Below are 23,012 nucleotides of genomic sequence, written 5' to 3'. Positions count from 1 at the left end.
TATTTATTGTGCGCTGTGTGCAGAGCACTGTATTCATTCATTCAATCGTATTTATTGAGTGCTTACTGTGTGCAGAGCACTGTACTCATTCATTCATTCATTCGTATTTATTGGGCGCTTACTGTGTACAGAGCACTGTATTCATTCATTCATTCAATCGTATTTATTGTGTGCTTACTGTGTACAGAGCACTGTATTCATTCATTCAATCATTTATTGAGCGCTTATTGTGTGCAGAGCATTGTATTCACTCATTCATTCAATCTTATTTATTGTGAGCTGTGTGCAGAGCACTGTATTCATTCATTCAATCGTATTTATTGTGCGCTTACTGTGTGCAGAGCATTGTATTCATTCATTCAATCGTATTTATTGAGCGCTTACTGTGTGCAGAGGATTGTACTCATTCATTCATTCATATTTATTGTGCACTTACTGTGTGCAGAGCACTGTATTCATTCATTCATTCAATCGTATTTATTGAGCGTTTACTGTGTGCAGAGCACTGTATTCATTCATTCATTCATATTTATTGAGGCTTACTGTGTGCAGAGCATTGTATTCATTCATTCATTCGTATTTACTGTGTGCTCACTGTGTGCAGAGCACTGTATTCATTCATTCATTCATATTTATTGTGCACTTACTGTGTGCAGAGCATTGTATTCATTCATTCATATTTATTGTGCACTTACTGTGTGCAGAGCATTGTATTCATTCATTCATTCAATCGTATTTGTGAGCTTACTGTGTGCAGAGCATTGTATTCATTCATTCATTCAATCGTATTTATTGAGCGCTTACTGTGTGCAGAGCATTGTATTCATTCATTCATTCAATCGTAGTTATTGAGCGCTTACTGTGTGCAGAGCACTCTATTCATTCATTCATTCATATTTATTGAGCGCTTAACTGTGTGCAGAGCACTGTACTAAGCGCTTGGGAAATACAAGTTGGAAACATCTAGAGATGGTCCCCACCCAACAACTGGCTCAAAGTCTAGAAGGGGCGTGGCTCTGTGGAAAGAGCCCGGGCTTTAGAGTCAGGGGTCATGGGTTCAAATCTAGGCTGTGAGCCCACTGTTGGGTAGGGACCGTCTCTATATGTTGCCAACTTGTACTTCCCAAGCGCTTAGTACAGTGCTCTGCACACAGTAAGCGCTCAATAAATATGATTGATTGAGTCATAAGGTCACGGGTTCTAATCCGGGCTCCGCCGCTCCTCTATTACTACTACTAATACTAATGACATTTATTAAGCGCTTACTATGTGCAAAGCACTGTTCTAAGCGCTGGGGTGATTACGAGGTGATCAGGTTGTCCCACGGGGGGCTCACAGTTTTAATCCCCCGTTTTCCAGATGAGGGAACTGAGGCCCAGAGAAGTGAAGCGACTCGCCCAAAGTCACCCAGCCGACAAGTGGCGGAGCCGGAATTTGAACCCGTGACCTCTACAGATTCACTCATTCAGTCGTATTTATTGAGCGCTTACTGTGTGCAGAGCTCTGTACTACTACTACTACTACTACTACTAATAATAATAATAACGACATTTATTAAGCGCTTACTATGTGCAAAGCACTGTTCTAAGCGCTGGGGTGATTACGAGGTGATCAGGTTGTCCCAAGGGGACTCACACAGTCTTAACCCCCATTTTCCAGAGGAGGGAACTGAGGCCCAGAGAAGTGAAGCGACTCGCCCAAAGTCACCCAGCCGACAAGTGGCGGAGCCGGGATTTGAACCCGTGACCTCTACAGATTCATTCAGTCGTATTTATTGGGCGCTGACTGTGTGCCGAGCTCTGTACTGAGCTCTTGGAAAGTACAATTGAGGAACAAATGGAGACGATCGCTGCCCGCAGTGGGCTCTAGAAGCGGGGTGACGGGCATCCACCCTGCAAAGCCCCGGGCCCCAGATGATAATAATGATGGTGTTTGTTAAGCGCTTACTATGTGCCCCACGCTGTTCTAAGCGCTGGAAGCCCCAGCCCTCTTGGGGCCTCTCGCCCATCCCTCCCCAACACCCCCTCCGAGCCTCACTTGACTCTGAAATCATCGGCGGCCAGTCGGGCGTTGTCTATGCCGAGGACAAGGTTGGCGTTCTCCACGGACCTGGCGAAGATCTGCAATGGAGAGGAAAAGGGGCGTCCAGACAGTAAGCTCTCCAAGAGCAGGTACTGAAACAATAATCTGGTACTCACCAGGCGCTTACTACGTGCACAGCAGGGCACTAAGTGCTTGGGAGGGTTGTAGTAACAATAACTGTGGTATTTGCTAAGCGCTTACTGTGTTCCGGGCGCTGTACTAAGTGCTTGGGAGGGTTGTAATAATAATAATAATAATAATAATAATTGCGGTATTTGCTAAGTGTTTACTGCATTCCATGCGCCGTACTAAGTGCTTGGGAGGGTTGTAATAATAATTGTGGTACTTGCTAAGTGCTTACTGTGTCCCAGGCACTGTACTAAGTGCTTGGGAGGGTTGTAATAATAATTGTGGTATTTGCTAAGTGCCTACTGTGTCCCAGGCACTGTACTAAGTGCTTGGGAGGGTTGTAATAATAATAGTAATTGTGGTATTTGCTAAGTGTTTACTGTGTTTCATGCACCGTACTAAGTGCTTGGGAGGGTTGTAATAATAATAGTAATTGTGGTATTTGCTAAGTGTTTACTGTGTTTCATGCACTGTACTAAGTGCTTGGGAGGGTTGTAATAATAATTGTGGTATTTGCTAAGTGCTTATTGCGTCCCATGCACTGTACTAAATGCTTGGGAAGGTTGTAATAATAATAATTGTGGTGTTTACTAAGTGCTTACTGTGTCCAAGGCACTGTACTAAGTGCTTGGGAGGGTTGTAATAATAATAGGAATTGTGGTATTTGCTAAGTGTTTACTGTGTTTCATGCACTGTACTAAGTGCTTGGGAGGGTTGTAATAATAATAGTAATTGTGGTATTTGCTAAGTGCTTACTGTGTCCCAGGCACTGTACTAAGTGCTTGGGAGGGTTGTAATAATAATTGTGGTATTTGCTAAGTGCTTACTGTGTCCCAGGCACTGTACTAAGTGCTTGGGAGGGTTGTAATAATAATAATAATTTGGTATTTGCTAAGTGCTTACTGTGTTCCAGGCACTGTACTAAGTGCTTGGGAGGGCTGTAATAATAATAATAATAATAATAAATGGTGGTATTTGCTAAGTGCTTACTGTGTTCCATGCGCCGTACTAAGTGCTTGGGAGGGTTGTAATAATAATAATTGTGGTACTTCCTAAGTGCTTACTGTGTCCCAGGCACTGTACTAAATGCTTGGGAGGGTTATAATAATAATAGTAATTGCGGTATTTGCTAAGGTGTTTACCGTGTTCCAGGCACTGTACTAAGTGCTTGGGAGGGCTGTAATAATAATTGTGGTATTTGCTAAGTGCTTACTGTGTCCCAAGCACTGTACTAAGTGCTTGGGAGGGTTGTAATAATAATAATAATTATAATAATAATTGTGGTATTTGCTAAGTGTTTACTGTGTTCCAGGCACTGTTCTACTAAGAGCTTGGGAGGGTTATAGTAATAATAATAATAATAATAATAATAATAATTGTGGTGTTTGCTAAGTGTTTACTGTGTTCCAGGCACTGTTGTACTAAGAGCTTGGGAGGGTTGTAATACTACTACTACTAATTATAATTGTGGTATTTGCTAAGCGCTTACTAAATCCAGGCACTGTACTAAGCGTTGGGGTGGATACAAGCAAAACAGGTTGGACACCATCCCTTTCCCACATGAGGCTTACAGTCTCAATCCCCATTTTGCAGATGAGGGAACTGAGGCACAGAGAAGTGAAGTGACTTGCCCAAAGTCACCCAGCAGACGAGTGGCAGAGCCATACTCTCCCAAGTGCTTAGTATAGTGCTCTGTACATAGGAGGCACTCAATAAGTAACCTTGAAGGGTTGAGCACTGGACTAAGTGCTTGGGAGGGTTGTTATACTACTACTACTAATTGTGGTATTTGCTAAGCGCTTACTAAATCCAGGCACTGTACTAAGCGTCGGGGTGGATACGGGCAAAACAGGTTGGACACCGTCCCTGTCCCACATGAGGCTTACGGTCTTAATCCCCATTTTGCAGATGAGGGAACTGAGGCACAGAGAAGTGAAGTGACTCGGCCAAGGTCACGCAGCAGACAAGTGGCAGAGCCGTACTCTCCCCGAGTGCTTAGTACAGTGCTCTGCACATAGGAGGCACTCAATAAGTAACCCTGAAGGATTGATTCAATACAATAGAGTAGGTAGGCATGATCCCTGCCCTCCAGGAGTTTACAATTTAGAGCGAGATGGATGGTAAAAATCAGATGGGTCTTTACATCAGGTCATGGGTTCTAATCCCGGCTCCGCCTCTTGTCTGCTCTGTGACTTGGGGCAAGTCACTTCACTTCTCCGTGCCTCAGTTGCCTCTTCTGTAAAATGGGGATTGAGACAGTGAGCCCCACATGGGGTGGGGATTGTATCCAACCTGATTTGCTTGTATCCACGCCAGCGCTTAGTACAGTGGCCTGGCACTTAGTAAGTGCTTAACAAATACCATCATCATATGTTGCCAACTTGTACTTCCCAAGCGCTTAGTACAGTGCTCTGCACACAGTAAGCGCTCAATAAATACGATTGATTGATTGATTAACAAATACCATTATTATTATTATTATTATTATTACTATTATTACGCCAGTGCTAAGTACAGTGCCCGGCACTTAGTAAGTGCTTAACAAACACCATCATCATCAGGGTTGTGGGACTGAGGAAGGGGTGCCTATCAAAGTGCCTAAGGGTACAACGTTTAGAACAGTGCTCAGTGCTTAGAACAGTGCTTGGCACATAGTAAGCGCTTAACAAATACCATCATTATTATTATTATTATTATTACGCCAGCGCTAAGTACAGTGCCTGGCACATAGTAAGTACTTAACAAATACCATCATCATCAGGGTTGTGGGACTGAGGAAGGGGTGACTATCAAAGTGCCTAAGGGTACAATGCTTAGGACAGTGCTTGGTACATAGTAAGTGCTTAACAAATACCATTATTATTATTATTATTACACCAGCGCAAAGTACAGTGCCTGGCACATAGTAAGTGCTTAACAAATACCATCATCATCAGGGTTGTGGGACTGGGGAAGGGGTGAATATCAAAGTGCCTAAGGGTACAACGCTTAGAACAGTGCTCAACGCTTAGAACAGTGCTTGGCACATAGTAAGCGCTTAACGAATACCATTATTATTATTATTATTATTATTATTATTATTATTACAGATACAAGTACATAGGCAACCCAGATGGGTTTAGATAGATAGATCTCTTTTTTAAAAATAAAAAGAACAAAAAAAAAAAATGGGACTTGTTAAGTGCTTCCTATGTGCCAGGCACTGTTCTAAGCGCTGGAATTGGTATAAGCTAGTTCCTGAGGTTGTCCCACATGGGGCTCACAGTTTTAATCCCCATTTTACAGATGAGGTGACTGAGGCCCAGAGAAGTGAAGTGACTTGCCCAAAGTCACACAGCAGACAAGGGGCGGAGTCGGGATTAGAACCCATGACCTCTGACTCCCAAACCCGGGCTCTTTCCACTGAGCCACGCTGCTTGTGAGCCCCACGTGGGACCACCTGATTATCTTGCTACCTCAGCGCTTAGAACAGCGCTTAGCACATAGTAAGCACTTAAGAGAAGCAGCTTGGCTCAGTGGAAAGAGCCCGGGCTTGGGAGTCAGAGGTCATGGGTTCTAATCCTGGCTCCGCCACTTATCGGCTGTGTGGCTTTGGGCAAGTCACTTCACTTCTCTGTGCCTCCATTCCCTCATCTGTAAAATGGGGATTAATACTGTGAGCCCCCCGTGGGACAATCTGATCACCTTGTATCCCCCCAGCGCTTAGAACAGTGCTGTGCACATAGTAAGCGCTTAACAAATACCATCATCATTATCATCATTAACCAATACCATCATTATTATCATTAAGTGGAAAAAGCCCGGGCTTTGGAGTCAGAGGTCATGGGTTCAAATCCCGGCTCTGCCACATGCCTGCTGTGTGACCTTGGGCAAGTCACTTAACTTCTCCGAGCCTCAGTTACCTCATCTGTAAAATGGGAATTAAGACTGTGAGCCCTACGTAGGACAACTTGATCACCTTGTATCCCCCCAGCGCTTAGAACAGTGCTTTGCACATAGTAAGCGCTTAACAAATGCCATCATTATTATTATTATTAAGTGCTCAAAGCAGTGTGGCTCAGTAGGAAAGAGCCCGGGCTTTGGAATCAGAGGTCATGGGTTCAAATCCCAGCTCCGCCAATTGTCAGCCGGGTGACTTTGGGCAAGTCACTTCACTTCCCTGGGCCTCAGTTCCCTCATCCGTAAAATGGGGATTAAAGACTGTGAGCCCCCCGTGGGACAACCTGATCACCTTGTAACCTCCCCAGCGCTTAGAACAGTGCCTTGCACATAGTAAGTGCAATAAATAAATGCTTAATAAATAATGCTTAATAAATAAATAGTGCAATAATGCTTAATAAATAAATAAATAAATAAATGCTTAATAAATGCCATCCAAAAGAAAAAAAAAATTCTAGAGATATCCTGAAGGTGGAAGGAACAGGATCTGGTGACCGCCTATTTATGATCAGTTATAAATTGACTCCCAATTGCCCTGTATAAACACCCCACCTCTAACAGTGCTCTGGACTTCATGGCAATGATTATCAGCATTGTTTATTGCTCCTTAAGGGTGGAAAACAGGTCTCTCCCCTATTTCACTTTCCCCAGGCGTTTAGCACGACTGCTCTACCACCAAAGATTCATTCATTAATTCCTTCAATCATATTTATTGAGCGCTTACGGTGTGCAGAGCACTGTACTAAGCGCTTGGGAAGTACAAATTGGCAACATATAGAGACAGTCCCTACCCAACAGTGGGCTCACAGTCTAAAAGGAGGAGACAGAGAACAAAACCAAACATACTAACAAAATAAAATAAATAGAATAGATATGTACATAATTCATTCAATCGTATTTATTGAGCGCTTACGGTGTGCAGGGCACTGTACTAAGCGCTTGGGAAGTACAAGCTGGCAACATATAGAGACGATACTGCTATTATGCTAGATGCAGTATGGCATAGTAGATAGAGCCCAGAAGGTCATGGGTTCTAATTCCAGCTCTGCCTCTTGCCTGCTGTGAGACCTTGGGCAAGTCACTTCACTGGGCCTCATTTACCTCCTCTGCAAAATGGGGGTTGAGTCTGTGAGCCCCACATGGGACAGGGACTGTGTCCAACCCGATTTCCTTGGGTTCAAATCGTGGCTCCGCCAATTGTCAGCTGTGTGACTCTGGGCAAGTCACTTCACTTCTCTGGGCCTCAGTTACTTCATCTGGAAAATGGGGATGAAGACTGTGAGCCCCCCCCCCGTGGGACAACCTGATCACCCTGTATCCTACCCAGCACTTAAAATAGTGCTTTGCCTATAGTAAGCGCTTAACAAATGCCATCATTATTATCATTGTGCCTATCTGTTGCTCCATTGTACTTTCCAAACGCTTAGTATAGTGCTCCACACACAGTAAGCGCTCCATAAATAGGATTGAATGAATGAATGAAGTGCTAGTTACAGTGCTGTGCCCATAGTTGATTGTCACCTGTCTACTTGTTTTTGTTTTGTTGTCTGTCTCCCCACTTCTAGACTGTGAGCCTGTTGTTGGGTAGGGACCGTCTCTATCTGTTGCCAATTTGGACTTACCAAGCGCTTAGTCCAGTGCCCTGCACACAGTAAGCACTCAATAAATACAATGGAATGAAGGAATATTAGTAATTATGCTATTTTTCCCCCTTTTAGACTGTGAGCCCACTGTTGGGTAGGGACTGTCTCTATATGTTGCCAACTTGTACTTCCCAAGCGCTTAGTACAGTGCTCTGCACACAATAAGTGCTCAATAAATATGATTGATTGATTACTATGTGCCAAGCACTGTTCTAAGCGCCGGGGTAGATACAAGGCCAGCAGGTTGTCCCACATGAGGCTCCCAGTCTTAGAGAAGCAGCGTGGCTCAGTGGAAAGAGCCCGGGCTTTGGGGTCAGAGGTCATGGGTTCGAATCCCCGCCCTGCCAATTGTCAGCTGTGTGACTTTGGGCAAGTCACTTCCCTTCTCTGGGCCTCAGTTCCCTCATCTGTAAAATGGGAATTAAGACTGTGAGCCCCACATGGGCCAACCCGATCACCTTGTAACCTCCCCGGGGTTTAGAACAGTGCTTTGCGCTTAGTAAATGCCATTATTATTAATCCCCATTTTCCAGATGAGGGAACTGAGGCCCAGAGGACTTGCCCAAAGTCACCCAGCTGACAAATGGCGGGGCCGGAATTAGAAACCAAGGCTTATGACTTCCAAGCCCGGGCTCTTCGGCTTCTCTGCTGCCTAGTAACCCCAGTGTGCTCTCCCAAGCGTTCAGTACAGTACTCTGCACACAGCAAGCGGCCAATAAATACTGTTGACTGATTGGGTGTGGGAGGGGGTGGGGGCTCCTGCTTTCAGTCATCTCCCTCCTCCCCTCTGGCACTTGAGGGGCAAACATACCTTCCCCCCTCCCCCTCCCCCTTTTTTATTTATTTATTCTTCTTTTTAACAGCCCTGGGTGACTCCGTCCATCCGTTTAACCCTCAGGAGCCCGAGGGCCCCGGGGTGGGTCGGGGGCCGGGAGGAGGGAATTTGGGGAGGGGGGTCTCCGGCCTGATGGTTGAAGTTTGGGTGGAGGGTGCGGTTTTCATGGGTCTGGGCCTGGCGGGGCGGGGGCAGGGGCAGGGGTCGGCTCCGGGGCTTGGGGGGGCCTTCTTGCCCCTTTCCCGTCCCGTGGCGCTTCGCCCGGGCCGGGCTCGGACCCCACGGCCCTGGGGGCCCGGGCGACACCAGGCTCGGGCAGGTGGCTCTACCGCACCCCTGGAGCAGGGGGGGCGGGGAGAGGACAGAGAGAGGGGGAGGAAGGGGAGAAAAAGAGGGAAGGGGGGAGGAAGGGACGGAAAAAGAGAGAGGGGAGGAAGGGGAGAAAAAGAGGGGGGGGAGGAAGGGGAGAAAAAGAGGGGGGGAGGAAGGGGAGAAAAAGAGAGGGGGGGAGGAAGGGGAGAAAAAGGGAGAGGGGAGGAAGGGGAGAAAAAGAGAGGGGGGAGGAAGGGGAGAAAAAGAGAAGGAGGAGGAAGGGCAGAAAAAGAGAGGGAAGGAGGAAAGGGAGAAAAAGAGAGGGGGGAGGAAGGGGAGAAAAAGAGAGGGGGGAGGAAGGGGAGAAAAAGAGAGGGGGGAGGAAGGGGAGAAAAAGAGGGGGGGAGGAAGGGGAGAAAAAGAGGGGGGGAGGAAGGGGAGAAAAAAGGGAGGGAGGAAGGGGGAGAAAGAAGAGGGGGGAGAAAGAAGAGGGGGAGAAAGAAGAGGGGGGAGAAAGAAGAGGGGGGAGAAAGAAGGGGGGGAGAAAGAAGGGGGGAGAAAGAAGAGGGGGAGAAAGAAGAGGGGGAGAAAGAAGTGGGGGAGAAAGAAGGGGGGGAGAAAGAAGTGGGGGAGAAAGAAGGGGGGAGAAAGAAGGGGGGGAGAAAGAAGGGGGGAGAAAGAAGGGGGGGAAGGGGAGAAAGGAGAAGGGAGAAGGGGGGAAAGGAGAGAGGGGGAAGGGGGAGAAAGGAGAGAGGGGGAAGGGGGAGAAAGGAGAAGGGGAAGGGGGAGAAAGGAGAAGGGGAAGGGGGAGAAAGGAGAAGGGGAAGGGGGAGAAAGGAGAAGGGGAAGGGGGAGAAAGGAGAAGGGGAAGGGGAGAAAGGAGAAGGGGAAGGGGAGAAAAGAGAAGGGGAAGGGGAGAAAGGAGAAGGGGAAAGAGGGGGAAAGGAGAAGGGGAAAGAGGGGGAAAGGAGAAGGGGAAAGAGGGGGAAAGGAGAAGGGGAAAGAGGGGGAAAGGAGAGGGGGAAAGAGGGGGAAAGGAGAAGGGGAAAGAGGGGGAAAGGAGAAGGGGAAAGAGGGGGAAAGGAGAAGGGGAAAGAGGGGGAAAGGAGAAGGGGAAAGAGGGGGAAAGGAGAAGGGGAAAGAGGGGGAAAGGAGAAGGGGAAAGAGGAGAAAAGAGAGGGGGAAGGGGGGAGAGGGAGGAAGGAGAGGGGAGAAAGGGTGTGGGGTTAGGGTCCCGTCCCGCCCCGTCCCGTCCCTTGGTCACCTGGTCCCGGAGGTCCTGCACGGTGTTGAAGAAGGGGGTCCAGTCGTGGGTTTGGGGGGCCCTGCTGTCCAGGAGCTGGCGGATCTGGGCCTCCAGCCGGCCGTTGTCGGCCTCCAGGCCCCGCACCTGGTCCAGGTAGCTGGCCAGCCGCACGTTGAGCCCCTGCATCGTCTCCTTGTCCTTGTCCGGGCCCAGGCCCCAGGCCCCCCGGGCCCCCCGGGCCCCCCCACCCCAGGACACCAGGCTGCCCGAGCCCCCGGCGCCGCCGTAGATGCTGGCCGCGCTGCCCCCCCGCGGGGGCCCCCCGGGGCTCAGCCCCGAGCTCAGCCCCCCCGAGCTCACCCTCGAGGTCACCCTCGAGGTCACCGACGAGCGGTAGCTGCGGGCTGCGGGGGACACGTTCATCATCAGGCCGGGGAAGAGGAGGGCGAGCTCGGAGGGAGCCGGGCGAGTGGGCCACTTTATAGGCCTCCGGGGCCAGGAGGGCGGGCCCAGGTGGGCAGGGAGCCGGGGGGAGTGGGCCAGCTCCTCCCCTGGCTCCCACGCCCCCCCCGCTCCTCACCTGCCCCAGCCCGGAGAACGGGGAATCAATCAATCAATCGTACTTATTGAGCGCTTACTGTGTGCAGAGCACTGGACTAAGCGCTTGGGAAGTCCAAGTTGGCAACATATAGAGACAGTCCCTACCCAACAGTGGGCTCACAGTGTGGAAGGGGGAGACAGAGAACAAAACCAAACATACTAACAACATAAAATAAATAGAATAGATCTGTACAAGTAAAATAAATAAATAGAGTAATAAACATGTACAAATATATATACATATATACAGGTGCTGTGGGGAAGGGAAGGAGCTAAGATGGGGGGGATTGAGAGGGGGACCTCATCTGGAAAATGGGGATTGACTGTGAGCCCTCCGTGGGACAACCTGACCCCTCTGTAGGCGCTTACTATGAAGCAGCGTGGCCGCCGGCTCCACCAATTGTCAGCCGTGTGACTTTGGGCGAGTCACTTCACTTCTCTGGGCCTCAGTGACCTCATCTGTAAAATGGGGATTGACTGTGAGCCCTCCGTGGGACAACCTGATCCCTCTGTAGGCGCTTACTATGAAGCAGCGAGGCCGCCGGCTCTACCAATTGTCAGCCGTGTGACTTTGGGTAAGTCACTTCAATCAATCAATCAATCAATCGTATTTATTGAGCGCTTACTGTGTGCAGAGCACTGGACTAAGCGCTTGGGAAGTACAAGTTGGCAACCTATAGAGACGGTCCCTACCCAACAGTGGGATCACGGTCTAGAAGGGGGAAACAGAGAACAAAACCAAACATACTAACAAAATAAAATAAATAGAATAGATCTGTACAAGTAAAATAAATAAATGAATGAATAGAACAATAAATATGTACAAACATATATACATATATACAGGTGATGTGGGGAAGGGAAGGAGGTAAGATGGGGGGGATGGAGAGGGGAACCTCATCTAGAAAATGGAGATTGACTGTGAGCCCTCCGTGGGAAAACCTGATCCCTCTGTAGGCGCTTACTATGAAGCAGCGTGGCCGCCGGCTCTACCAATTGTCAGCCGTGTGACTTTGGGCGAGTCACTTCACTTCTCTGGGCCTCAGTTACCTCATCTGTAAAATGGGGGTTGACTGTGAGCCCCTCCGTGGGACAACCTGATCCTTCTGTAGGCGCTTACTATGAAGCAGCGTGGCCGCCGGCTCCACCAATTGTCAGCCGTGTGACTTTGGTTAAGTCACTTCAATCAATCAATCAATCAATCAATCGTATTTATTGAGCGCTTACTGTGTGCAGAGCACTGGACTAAGCGCTTGGAAAGTCCAAGTTGGCAACATCTAGAGACGGTCCCTACCCAACAGTGGGCTCACAGTCTAGAAGGGGGAGACAGAGAACAAAACCAAACATACTAACAAAATAAAATAAATAGAATAGATATGTACAAGTAAAATAAATAAATAAATAAATAGAGGAATAAATATGTACAAACATATATACATATATACAGGTGCTGTGGGGAAGGGAAGGAGGTAAGATGGGTGGGTTGGAGAGGGGGACCTCATCTGGAAAATGGGGATTGACTGTGAGCCCTCCGTGGGACAACCTGATCCCTCTGTAGACGCTTACTATGAAGCAGCGTGGCCGCCGGCTCTACCAGTTGTCAGCCGTGTGACTTTGGGCGAGTCACTTCACTTCTCTGGGCCTCAATTACCTCATCTGTAAAATGGGGATTGACTGTGAGCCCTCCGTGGGACAACCTGATCCCTCTGTAGGCGCTTACTATGTACTCAGTTACCTCATCTGTAAAATGGGGATTGACTGTGAGCCCTCCGTGGGACAACCTGATCCCTCTGTAGGCGCTTACTATGAAGCAGCGAGGCCGCCGGCTCTACCAATTGTCAGCCGTGTGACTTTGGGTAAGTCACTTCAATCAATCAATCAATCAATCAATCGTATTTATTGAGCGCTTACTGTGTGCAGAGCACTGGACTAAGCGCTTGGAAAGTACAAGTTGGCAACATATAGAGACGGTCCCTACCCAACAGTGGGCTCACAGTCTAGAAGGGGGAGACAGAGAACAAAACCAAACATACTAACAAAATAAAATAAATAGAAGAGATATGTACAAGTAAAATAAATAAATAAATAAATAGAGGAATAAATATGTACAAACATATATACATATATACAGGTGCTGTGGGGAAGGGAAGGAGGTAAGATGGGTGGGTTGGAGAGGGGGACCTCATCTGGAAAATGGGGATTGACTGTGAGCCCTCCGTGGGACAACCTGATCCCTCTGTAGACGCTTACTATGAAGCAGCGTGGCCGCCGGCTCTACCAGTTGTCAGCCGTGTGACTTTGGGCGAGTCACTTCACTTCTCTGGGCCTCAGTTACCTCATCTGTAAAATGGGGATTGACTGTGAGCCCTCCGTGGGACAACCTGATCCCTCTGTAGGCGCTTACTATGTACTCAGTTACCTCATCTGTAAAATGGGGATTGACTGTGAGCCCTCCGTGGGACAACCTGATCCCTCTGTAGGCGCTTACTATGAAGCAGCGAGGCCGCCGGCTCTACCAATTGTCAGCCGTGTGACTTTGGGTAAGTCACTTCAATCAATCAATCAATCAATCGTATTTATTGAGCACTTACTGTGTGCAGAGTGCTGGACTAAGCGCTTGGGAAGTCCAAGTTGGCAACATATAGAGACAGTCCCTACCCAACAGTGGGCTCACAGTCTAGAAGGGGGAGACAGAGAACAAAACCAAACATACTAACAAAATAAAATAAATAGAATAGATCTGTACAAGTAAAATAAATAAATAGAGGAATAAATCTGTACAAACATATATACATATATACAGGTGCTGTGGGGAAGGGAAGTTGGTAAGATGGGTGGGTTGGAGAGGGGGACCTCATCTGGAAAATGGGGATTAACTGTGAGCCCTCCGTGGGACAACCTGATCCCTCTGTAGGCGCTTACCATGAAGCAGTGTGGCCGCCGGCTCCACCAATTGTCAGCCGTGTGACTTTGGGCGAGTCACTTCACTTCTCTGGGCCTCAGTTACCTCATCTGGAAAATGGGGGTTGACTGTGAGCCCTCGTGGGACAACCCGATCCCCCTGTAGCCTCCTGATCCCTCTGTAGGCGCTTACTATGAAGCAGCGAGGCCGCCGGCTCTACCAATTGTCAGCCGTGTGACTTTGGGCAAGTCACTTCAATCAATCAATCAATCAATCAATCGTATTTATTGAGCGCTTACTGTGTGCAGAGCACTGGACTAAGCGCTTGGGAAGTACAAGTTGGCAACCTATAGAGACGGTCCCTACCCAACAGTGGGATCACGGTCTAGAAGGGGGAAACAGAGAACAAAACCAAACATACTAACAAAATAAAATAAATAGAATAGATCTGTACAAGTAAAATAAATAAATGAATGAATAGAACAATAAATATGTACAAACATATATACATATATACAGGTGATGTGGGGAAGGGAAGGAGGTAAGATGGGGGGGATGGAGAGGGGAACCTCATCTAGAAAATGGAGATTGACTGTGAGCCCTCCGTGGGAAAACCTGATCCCTCTGTAGGCGCTTACTATGAAGCAGCGTGGCCGCCGGCTCTACCAATTGTCAGCCGTGTGACTTTGGGCGAGTCACTTCACTTCTCTGGGCCTCAGTTACCTCATCTGTAAAATGGGGGTTGACTGTGAGCCCCTCCGTGGGACAACCTGATCCTTCTGTAGGCGCTTACTATGAAGCAGCGTGGCCGCCGGCTCCACCAATTGTCAGCCGTGTGACTTTGGTTAAGTCACTTCAATCAATCAATCAATCAATCAATCGTATTTATTGAGCGCTTACTGTGTGCAGAGCACTGGACTAAGCGCTTGGAAAGTACAAGTTGGCAACATCTAGAGACGGTCCCTACCCAACAGTGGGCTCACAGTCTAGAAGGGGGAGACAGAGAACAAAACCAAACATACTAACAAAATAAAATAAATAGAAGAGATATGTACAAGTAAAATAAATAAATAAATAAATAGAGGAATAAATATGTACAAACATATATACATATATACAGGTGCTGTGGGGAAGGGAAGGAGGTAAGATGGGTGGGTTGGAGAGGGGGACCTCATCTGGAAAATGGGGATTGACTGTGAGCCCTCCGTGGGACAACCTGATCCCTCTGTAGACGCTTACTATGAAGCAGCGTGGCCGCCGGCTCTACCAGTTGTCAGCCGTGTGACTTTGGGCGAGTCACTTCACTTCTCTGGGCCTCAGTTACCTCATCTGTAAAATGGGGATTGACTGTGAGCCCTCCGTGGGACAACCTGATCCCTCTGTAGGCGCTTACTATGAAGCAGCGAGGCCGCCGGCTCTACCAATTGTCAGCCGTGTGACTTTGGGTAAGTCACTTCAATCAATCAATCAATCAATCGTATTTATTGAGCACTTACTGTGTGCAGAGTGCTGGACTAAGCGCTTGGGAAGTCCAAGTTGGCAACATATAGAGACAGTCCCTACCCAACAGTGGGCTCACAGTCTAGAAGGGGGAGACAGAGAACAAAACCAAACATACTAACAAAATAAAATAAATAGAATAGATCGTACAAGTAAAATAAATAAATAAATAAATAAATAAATAGAGGAATAAATCTGTACAAACATATATACATATATACAGGTGCTGTGGGGAAGGGAAGTTGGTAAAATGGGTGGGTTGGAGAGGGGGACCTCATCTGGAAAATGGGGATTGACTGTGAGCCCTCCGTGGGACAACCTGATCCCTCTGTAGGCGCTTACCATGAAGCAGTGTGGCCGCCGGCTCCACCAATTGTCAGCCGTGTGACTTTGGGCGAGTCACTTCACTTCTCTGGGCCTCAGTTACCTCATCTGGAAAATGGGGGTTGACTGTGAGCCCTCGTGGGACAACCCGATCCCCCTGTAGCCTCCTGATCCCTCTGTAGGCGCTTACTATGAAGCAGCGAGGCCGCCGGCTCTACCAATTGTCAGCCGTGTGACTTTGGGCAAGTCACTTCAATCAATCAATCAATCAATCAATCGTATTGAGCGCTTACTGTGTGCAGAGCACTGGACTAAGCGCTTGGGAAGTACAAGTTGGCAACCTATAGAGACGGTCCCTACCCAACAGTGGGATCACAGTCTAGAAGGGGGAGACAGAGAACAAAACCAAACATTCTAACAAAATAAAATAAATAGAACAGATATGTACAAGTAAAATAAATAAATAAATAAATAAATAGAGTAATAAATATGTACAAACATAGTAAGCGCTTAATAAATGCCATTATTATTATTATTATTATTACTATTATTAGGAGAAGCAGCGTGGCTCAGTGGAAAGAGCACAGGTTTTGGAGTCAGAGGTGATGGGTTCAAATCCCGGCTCTGCCAATTGTCAGCTGTGTGACTTCGGGCAATTCACTTAACTTCTCTGTGCCTCAGTTCCCTCATCTGGAAAATGGGGATTAAGACTGTGAGCCCCCCGTGGGTAACCTGATCACCTCGTAACCTCCCCAGTGCTTAGAACAGTGCTTTGCACATAGTAAGTGCTTAATAAATGCCGTTGTTATTATTATTATTATTATTATTATAAAGAGCCCAGGCTTTGGAGTCAGAGGTCATGAGTTCAAATCCCGGCTCCGCCACTTAATAATGATGGCATTTGTTAAGCACTTACTATGTGCAAAGCACTGTTCTAAGTGCTGGGGAGGTCACAAGGTGATCAGGTTGTCCCCCGGGGGGCTCACAGTCTTCATCCCCATTTTACAGATGAGGCAACTGAGGCCCAGAGAAGTTAAAAGCGACCTGCCCAAAGTCACCCAGCTGACAAGTGGCAGAGCCAGAATTCGAACCCATGACCTCTGACTCCAAAGCCCGGGCTCTTTCCACTGAGCCACGCTGCACTTGTCAGCTGTGTGACCTTGGGCAAGTCACTTCACTTCTCCATGCCTCAGGTCCCTCATCTGGAAAACGGGGATGAAGACTGTGAGCCCCACACGGGACAACCTGGTCACCTTGTAACCTCCCCAGCGCTTAGGACAGTGCTTTGCACATAGTAAGCGCTTAATAAATGCCATTATTATTATTATTATGTGCAAAAGCACTGTTCTAAGCGCTGGGGCGGATACAGGGTAATCATTCATTCAATCATATTTATTGAGCGCTTACTGTGTGCAGAGCAGTGGACTAAGCGCTTGGGAAGTACAAGTTGGCAACATATATGTAGTATATATATTTACTTTTCTATTGATTTTATTTTGTTAATTTGTTTTGTTGTCTGGCTCCCCCTTCTAGACTGTTGTCACACAACTGACAATAAATGCCATAAAAACAAAAACAAACAAACAAAAAAAACTTAACTTCTCTGGGCCTCAGTTACCTCATCTGTAAAATGGGGATGAAGACTGTGAGGCCCCCGTGGGACAACCTGATCATTTTGTAACCTCCCCAGTGCTTAGAACAGTGCTTTGCACATACTAAGCGCTTAATAAATGCCATAAAAACAAACAAAAAAACCCCAAAAAACAACTTCTCTGGGCCTCAGTTCCCTCATCTGTAAAATGGGGATTAAGACTGAGAGCCCCCCGTGGGACAACCTGATCACTTTGTAACCTCACCAGCAATTAGAACAATGCTTTGCACATACTAAACGTTCAATAAATGCCATAACCCCCCCCCCCCCAAAAAAAAGAACTTCTCTGGGCCTCAGTTCCCTCATCTGTAAAATGGTGATTAAGACTGCGGGCCCCCTTTGGACAACCTGATCACTTTGTAACATCCCCAGCGCATAGAACAGTGCTTGGCACATAGTAAACACTTAATAAATGCCATAAAAACACAGAAAACAAAAAAAAACTTAACTTCTCTGTGCCTCAGTTCCCTCATCTGTAAAATGGGGATTAAGACTGTGAGCCCCCCATGGGACAACCTGATGACTTTGTAACCTCCCCAGCGCTTAGAACAGTGTTTGGCACATAGTAAGTGCTTAATAAATGCCATAAAAACAAACAAAACAACCCCAAAAAAACTTCTCTGGGCCTCAGTTACCTCATCTGTAAAATGGGGATTAAGACTGCGAGCCCCCCGTGGGACAACCTGATCACCTTGTAACCTCCCCAGCGCTTAGAACAGTGCTTGGCACATAGTAAGCGCTTAATAAATGCCATAAAAACAAACAAAAAAACCCCCAAAACAACTTCTCTGGGCCTCAGTTCCCTCATCTGTAAAATGGGGATTAAGACTGTGAGCCCCCCATGGAACAACCTGATCACCTTGTAACCTCCCCAGCGCTTAGAACAGTGCTTGGCACATAGTAAGCGCTTAATAAATGCCATAAAAACAAACAAAAAAAAAACCCCAAAACAACTTCTCTGGAACTCAGTTACCTCATCTGTAAAATGGGGATGAAGACTGCGAGCCCTCCGTGGGACCACCTGATCACCTTGTAGCCTCCCCAGCGCTTAGAACAGTGCTTGGCACATAGTAAGCGCTTAATAAATGCCATAAAAACAAATAAAACAACCCCCAAAAAACTTCTCTGGGCCTCAGTTCCCTCACCTGTAAAATGGGGTTGTCCCCTGTGGGACAACCTGATCACCTTGTAACCTCCCCAGCGCTTAGAACGGTGCTTGGCACATAGTAAGCGCTTAATAAATGCCATCATCATCATCATCATCATTATTATTATTATTATTATTATGAATCCCCATTTTCCAGATGAGCAAAGTGACTTGCCCAGGGGGAACCGGGATTAGAACCCAGGACCATCTGATTCCCAGGCCCGGGTTCTAGCTGTTTTTAGTGTGTGTAGAGACACGCCACCCCCTCCCAGGGGTATGGGCTGGAGAATTGGGGGAGGACCAAGGGTGGGGGGAGACTAGTATATAGACACTAAGCAGAATCACCTAGGAGCAGGGGGTCTGCAGTTAGTGGCTTGGAGGGGGCCGGAGCCTGTCTGGGGTCTGTTTAGGATTAGGGTGAGAACAGTGGGGGTCTTCAGCGATGACCCCGATAACCTACCACCCCAGGGGCCTCTCTCCCACCAGCCCCCAACCCCAAGCACGGCCCCTCCTCTCAATAATAATAATGATGGTATCTGTTAAGCGCCTACTACGTGCAAAGCATTCATTCATTCATTCAATCGTATTTATTGAGCGCTTATTGCGTGCAGAGCGCCGGACTAAGCGCTTGGGAAGTCCAAGTGGGCAACATCTAGAGATGTTCCCCACCTGACAGCGGGATCAATCAATCAATCAATCGTATTTATTAAGCGCTTAGTCCAGTGCTCTGCACCCAGTAAGCGCTCAATAAATACGATTGATGATTTATTGAGCGCTTACGGCGTGCAGAGCACCGGACTAAGCGCTTGGGAAGTCCAAGGGGGCAACATCTAGAGACGGTCCCTACCTGACAGTGGGCTCACAGTCATATTTATTACTCTATTTATTTATTTATTTATTTTACTCGCACATATCTATCCTATTTATTTTATTTTGTTGGCATGTTTGGTTTTGTTCTCTGTCCCCCCCTTTTAGACTGTGAGCCCACTGTTGGGTAGGGACTGTCTCTATGTGTTGCCAATTTGTACTTCCCAAGCGCTTAGTACAGTGCTCTGCACATAGTAAGCGCTCAATAAATACGATTGATGATGATGATGATGATGATAGAAGGGGGAGACGGACGGCCAAACAGGACATGTGGACGGGTGTCAAGTCGTCAGAATAAATAGAATTAAAGCTAGATGCACGTCATTAACAAAAGAAATAGAATAGGTACAAGCAAAATAAAGAGAGTAATAAATCCGTACAAACATATATACAGGGGCTGTGAGGAGGGGAAGGAGGAGAGGAACTATTACTCTATTTATTTTACTTGTACATATTTATTCTATTTATTTTATTTTGTTAGTATGTTTGGTTTTGTTCTCTGTCTCCCCCTTCTAGGCTGTGAGCCCGCGGTTGGGTAGGGACTGTCTCTATATGTTGCCAACTTGGACTTCCCCAGCGCTTACTACAGTGCTCTGCACACAGTAAGCGCTCAATAAATACGACTGAATGAATGAATGAATGGGAAGGCCTCTTGGAGGAGGTGAGCTCCCAGTAAGAGAGCTCTTCGCGCTGGGGAGGTTACAAGGTGATCAGGTTGTCCCACGGGGGGCTCACAGTCTTCATCCCCATTTTCCAGATGAGGTCACTGAGGTCACCATCGAGAGCTATATGTATATATGTTTGTACATATTACTCTATTTTATTTGTACATATCTATTCTATTTATTTTATTTTGTTAGTATGTTTGGTTTTGTTCTCTGTCTCCCCCTTCTAGACTGTGAGCCCACTGTTGGGTAGGGACTGTCTCTAGATGTTGCCAACTTGGACTTCCCAAGCGCTTAGTCCAGTGCTCTGCACACAGTAAGTGCTCAATAAATACGATTGATTGATTGATTGATTGATTGTTATATATGTATATATGTTTGTACATTTTTTTTACTCTATTTATTTATTTTATTTGTACATATCTATTCTATTTATTTTATTTTGTTAGTATGTTTGGTTTTGTTCTCTGTCTCCCTCTTTTAGACTGTGAGCCCACTGTTGGGTAGGGACTGTCTCTATATGTTGCCAATTTGTACTTCCCAAGCGCTTAGTACAGTGCTCTGCACATAGTAAGCGCTCAATAAATACGATTGATGATGATGATGATGAGGGGGAAGACAGATATCAATACAAAGAAATAAAATGACAGATACGGACACAAGTGTTTCGGGGCTGGGAGGGGGGAAGAGCTAAAGGAGGGAGTCGGGGCGACTCAGGCGGGAGTGGGAGATGTGGAAAAGGGGGGCTTAGTCTGGGAAGGCCTCCTGGAGGAGATGGGCCTTCAATAAGGCTTTGAAGCGGGACCAGAGTGGTGTTGCACAGAGTAGCAGCGTGGCTCAGTGGAAAGAGCCTGGGCTTTGGAGTAAGAGGTCATGGGTTCAAATTCTGGCTCCGCCAATTGTCAGCTGTGTGACGTTGGACGAGTCACTTCACTTCTCTGTGCCTCAGTTTCCTCATCTGTAAAATGGGGATTAAGACTGTGAGCCCCCCGTGGGACAACCTGATCAATCAATCAATCGTCTTTATTGAACGCTTACTGTGTGCAGAGCACTGTACTAAGCGCTTGGGAAGTACAAGTCGGCGACATATAGAGACGGTCCCTACCCAACAGTGGGCTTAAAATCCCGGCTCTGCCACTTAGCTGTGTGACTTTGGGCAAGTCACTTCACTTCTCTGGGCCTCAGTTCCCTCATCTGGAAAATGGGGATTAAGACTGTGAGCCTCATGTGGGACAACCGGATCACCTTGTAACCTCCCCAGCGCTTACAACAGTGCTTTGCACATAGTAAGCACTTAATAAATGCCATAACACCCCCCGCCCCCGGCCGCCAAAAAAACAAATAAAAAGTTCTTCTGGATCTGCAGGACTCCCTGCCTCACCTTACCCCCGACTCCGCACCAGCCCAGCCCAGGTTATTTGACAGTCAAAAGTCCACACACTGGGTTCGCTGTGGGGTGGGTTATTAAACCACAATAAACAGCAGGGAAAAGGCGGTTTATTTGTGAATCAAATTCGCGGTCCGGACCCTGCCCGGCCCGGCCCTGTCTGGGGCTGGTTGAAGTCTGGGATGGGCAGGTTTTGGGCTGGGGAAATGACATCATCCTCATGTGCCAAGAGGCAAACGTATATATATACATGTATATACATATATATGTATATATGTTTGTACGTATTTATCATCATCATCATCAATCGTATTTATTGAGTGCTTACTGTGTGCAGAGCACTGGACTAAGCACTTGGGAAGTCCAAATTGGCAACATATAGAGACAGTCCCTACCCAACAGTGGGCTCACAGTCTAAAGGGGGGAGACAGAGAACAAAACCGAACATACTAACCAAATAAAATAAATAGAATAGATATGTACAAGTAAAATAAATAAATAAATAAATAGAGTAATAAATATGTACAAACATATATACATATGTACAGGTGCTGTGGGGAAGGGAAGGAGGTAAGATGGGGTAAGTAAGTAAGAGGTAAGTATTTATTACTCTATTTTATTCGTATATTTATTTTATTTTGTTAATATGGTTTGTTTTGTTCTCTGTCTCCTCCTTCTAGACTGTGAACCCGCTGTTGGGTAGGGACTGTCTCTATATGTTGCCAACTTGGACTTCCCAAGCGCTTAGTACAGTGCTCTGCACACAGTAAGGGCTCAATAAATATGACTGATTGATTGGACTTCCCAAGCGCTTAGTACAGTGCTCTGCACACAGTAAGTGCTCAATAAATACGGTTGAAGAAGAAGAAGAAGACAGCCCCTTCTGCTTTTCAGGAGATGGAGGCTGAGGTGGAAGAAGGGAGGGCCCGGAGGGGCAAGGGGAAGAGAGACTCAGAATTCATTCATTCACTCAATCGTATTTATTGAGCGCCTACTGTGTGCAAAGCACTGGACTAAGCGCTTGGGAAGTACATGTTGGCAACATACAGAGACGGTCCCTACCCAACAGTGGGCTCACAGTCTAGAAGGGGGAGACAGAGAACAAAACACATTAACAAAATAAAATAGAACAAATATTCATTCATTCAATCATATTTATTGAGCGCCTACTGTGTGCAGAGCACTGTACTAAGCGCTTGGGAAGTACAAGTTGGCAACACAGAGAGACGGTCCCTACCGAACAGTAGGCTCACAGTCTAGAAGGGGGAGACAGAGAACAAAACATATTCACAAAATAAAATAAATATTCATTCATTCATTCAATCATATTTATTGAGCGCTTACTGTGTGCAGAGCACTGTACTAAGCGCTTGGGAAGTACAAGTTGGCAACATATAGAGCCGGTCCCTACCCAACAGTGGGCTCACAGTCTAGAAGGGGGAGACAGAGAACAAAACACATTAACAAAATAGAATAAATATGTACAAATAAAATAAATAGAGTAATAAATATGTACAAACATATATACATATATACAGGTGCTGTGGGGAGGGGAAGGAGGTAAGGCGGGGAGGATGGGACAAGGATGCCACAAGGAATCAATCAATCAATCAATCAGTCGATCATATTTATTGAGCGCTTACTGTGTGCAGAGCACTGTACTAAGCGCTAGTACAAGGAATGCCACAAGGATTATGGCAGCGGACAAGATGCTCTGGAGAAAGTATATCCATGGAGTCGCTATGAATCAAAAACGATAATAATAACAGTAGACTGTAAGAGC

The 23,012-nt window shown here is 46.9% G+C and overlaps 1 protein-coding gene across 1 annotated transcript in view; it reads right to left on the bottom strand.

Annotated features, from left to right (window-relative positions):
* The window catches only part of KRT18 (keratin 18), a 28,497-nt gene extending 17,852 nt beyond the window's left edge, over positions 1–10,645 (bottom strand). Inside the window, exons 1-2 of the mRNA XM_038752128.1 lie at positions 10,205–10,645; positions 2,038–2,120 (exon numbers count right to left, since the gene is read on the bottom strand). Of these exons, the coding sequence (XP_038608056.1) occupies positions 2,038–2,120; positions 10,205–10,612 (491 nt within the window). The 5' untranslated portion in view covers positions 10,613–10,645. The remainder of the gene's footprint in view (positions 1–2,037; positions 2,121–10,204) is intronic.
* Positions 10,646–23,012: the final 12,367 nt, after the last annotated feature.

Source organism: Tachyglossus aculeatus, chromosome 10, assembly GCF_015852505.1.
Source record: "Tachyglossus aculeatus isolate mTacAcu1 chromosome 10, mTacAcu1.pri, whole genome shotgun sequence".
Taxonomy (NCBI): domain Eukaryota; kingdom Metazoa; phylum Chordata; class Mammalia; order Monotremata; family Tachyglossidae; genus Tachyglossus; species Tachyglossus aculeatus.
Note: the sequence above shows the minus strand (reverse complement) of the source record. Positions and strands in the feature narration are given on the sequence as shown.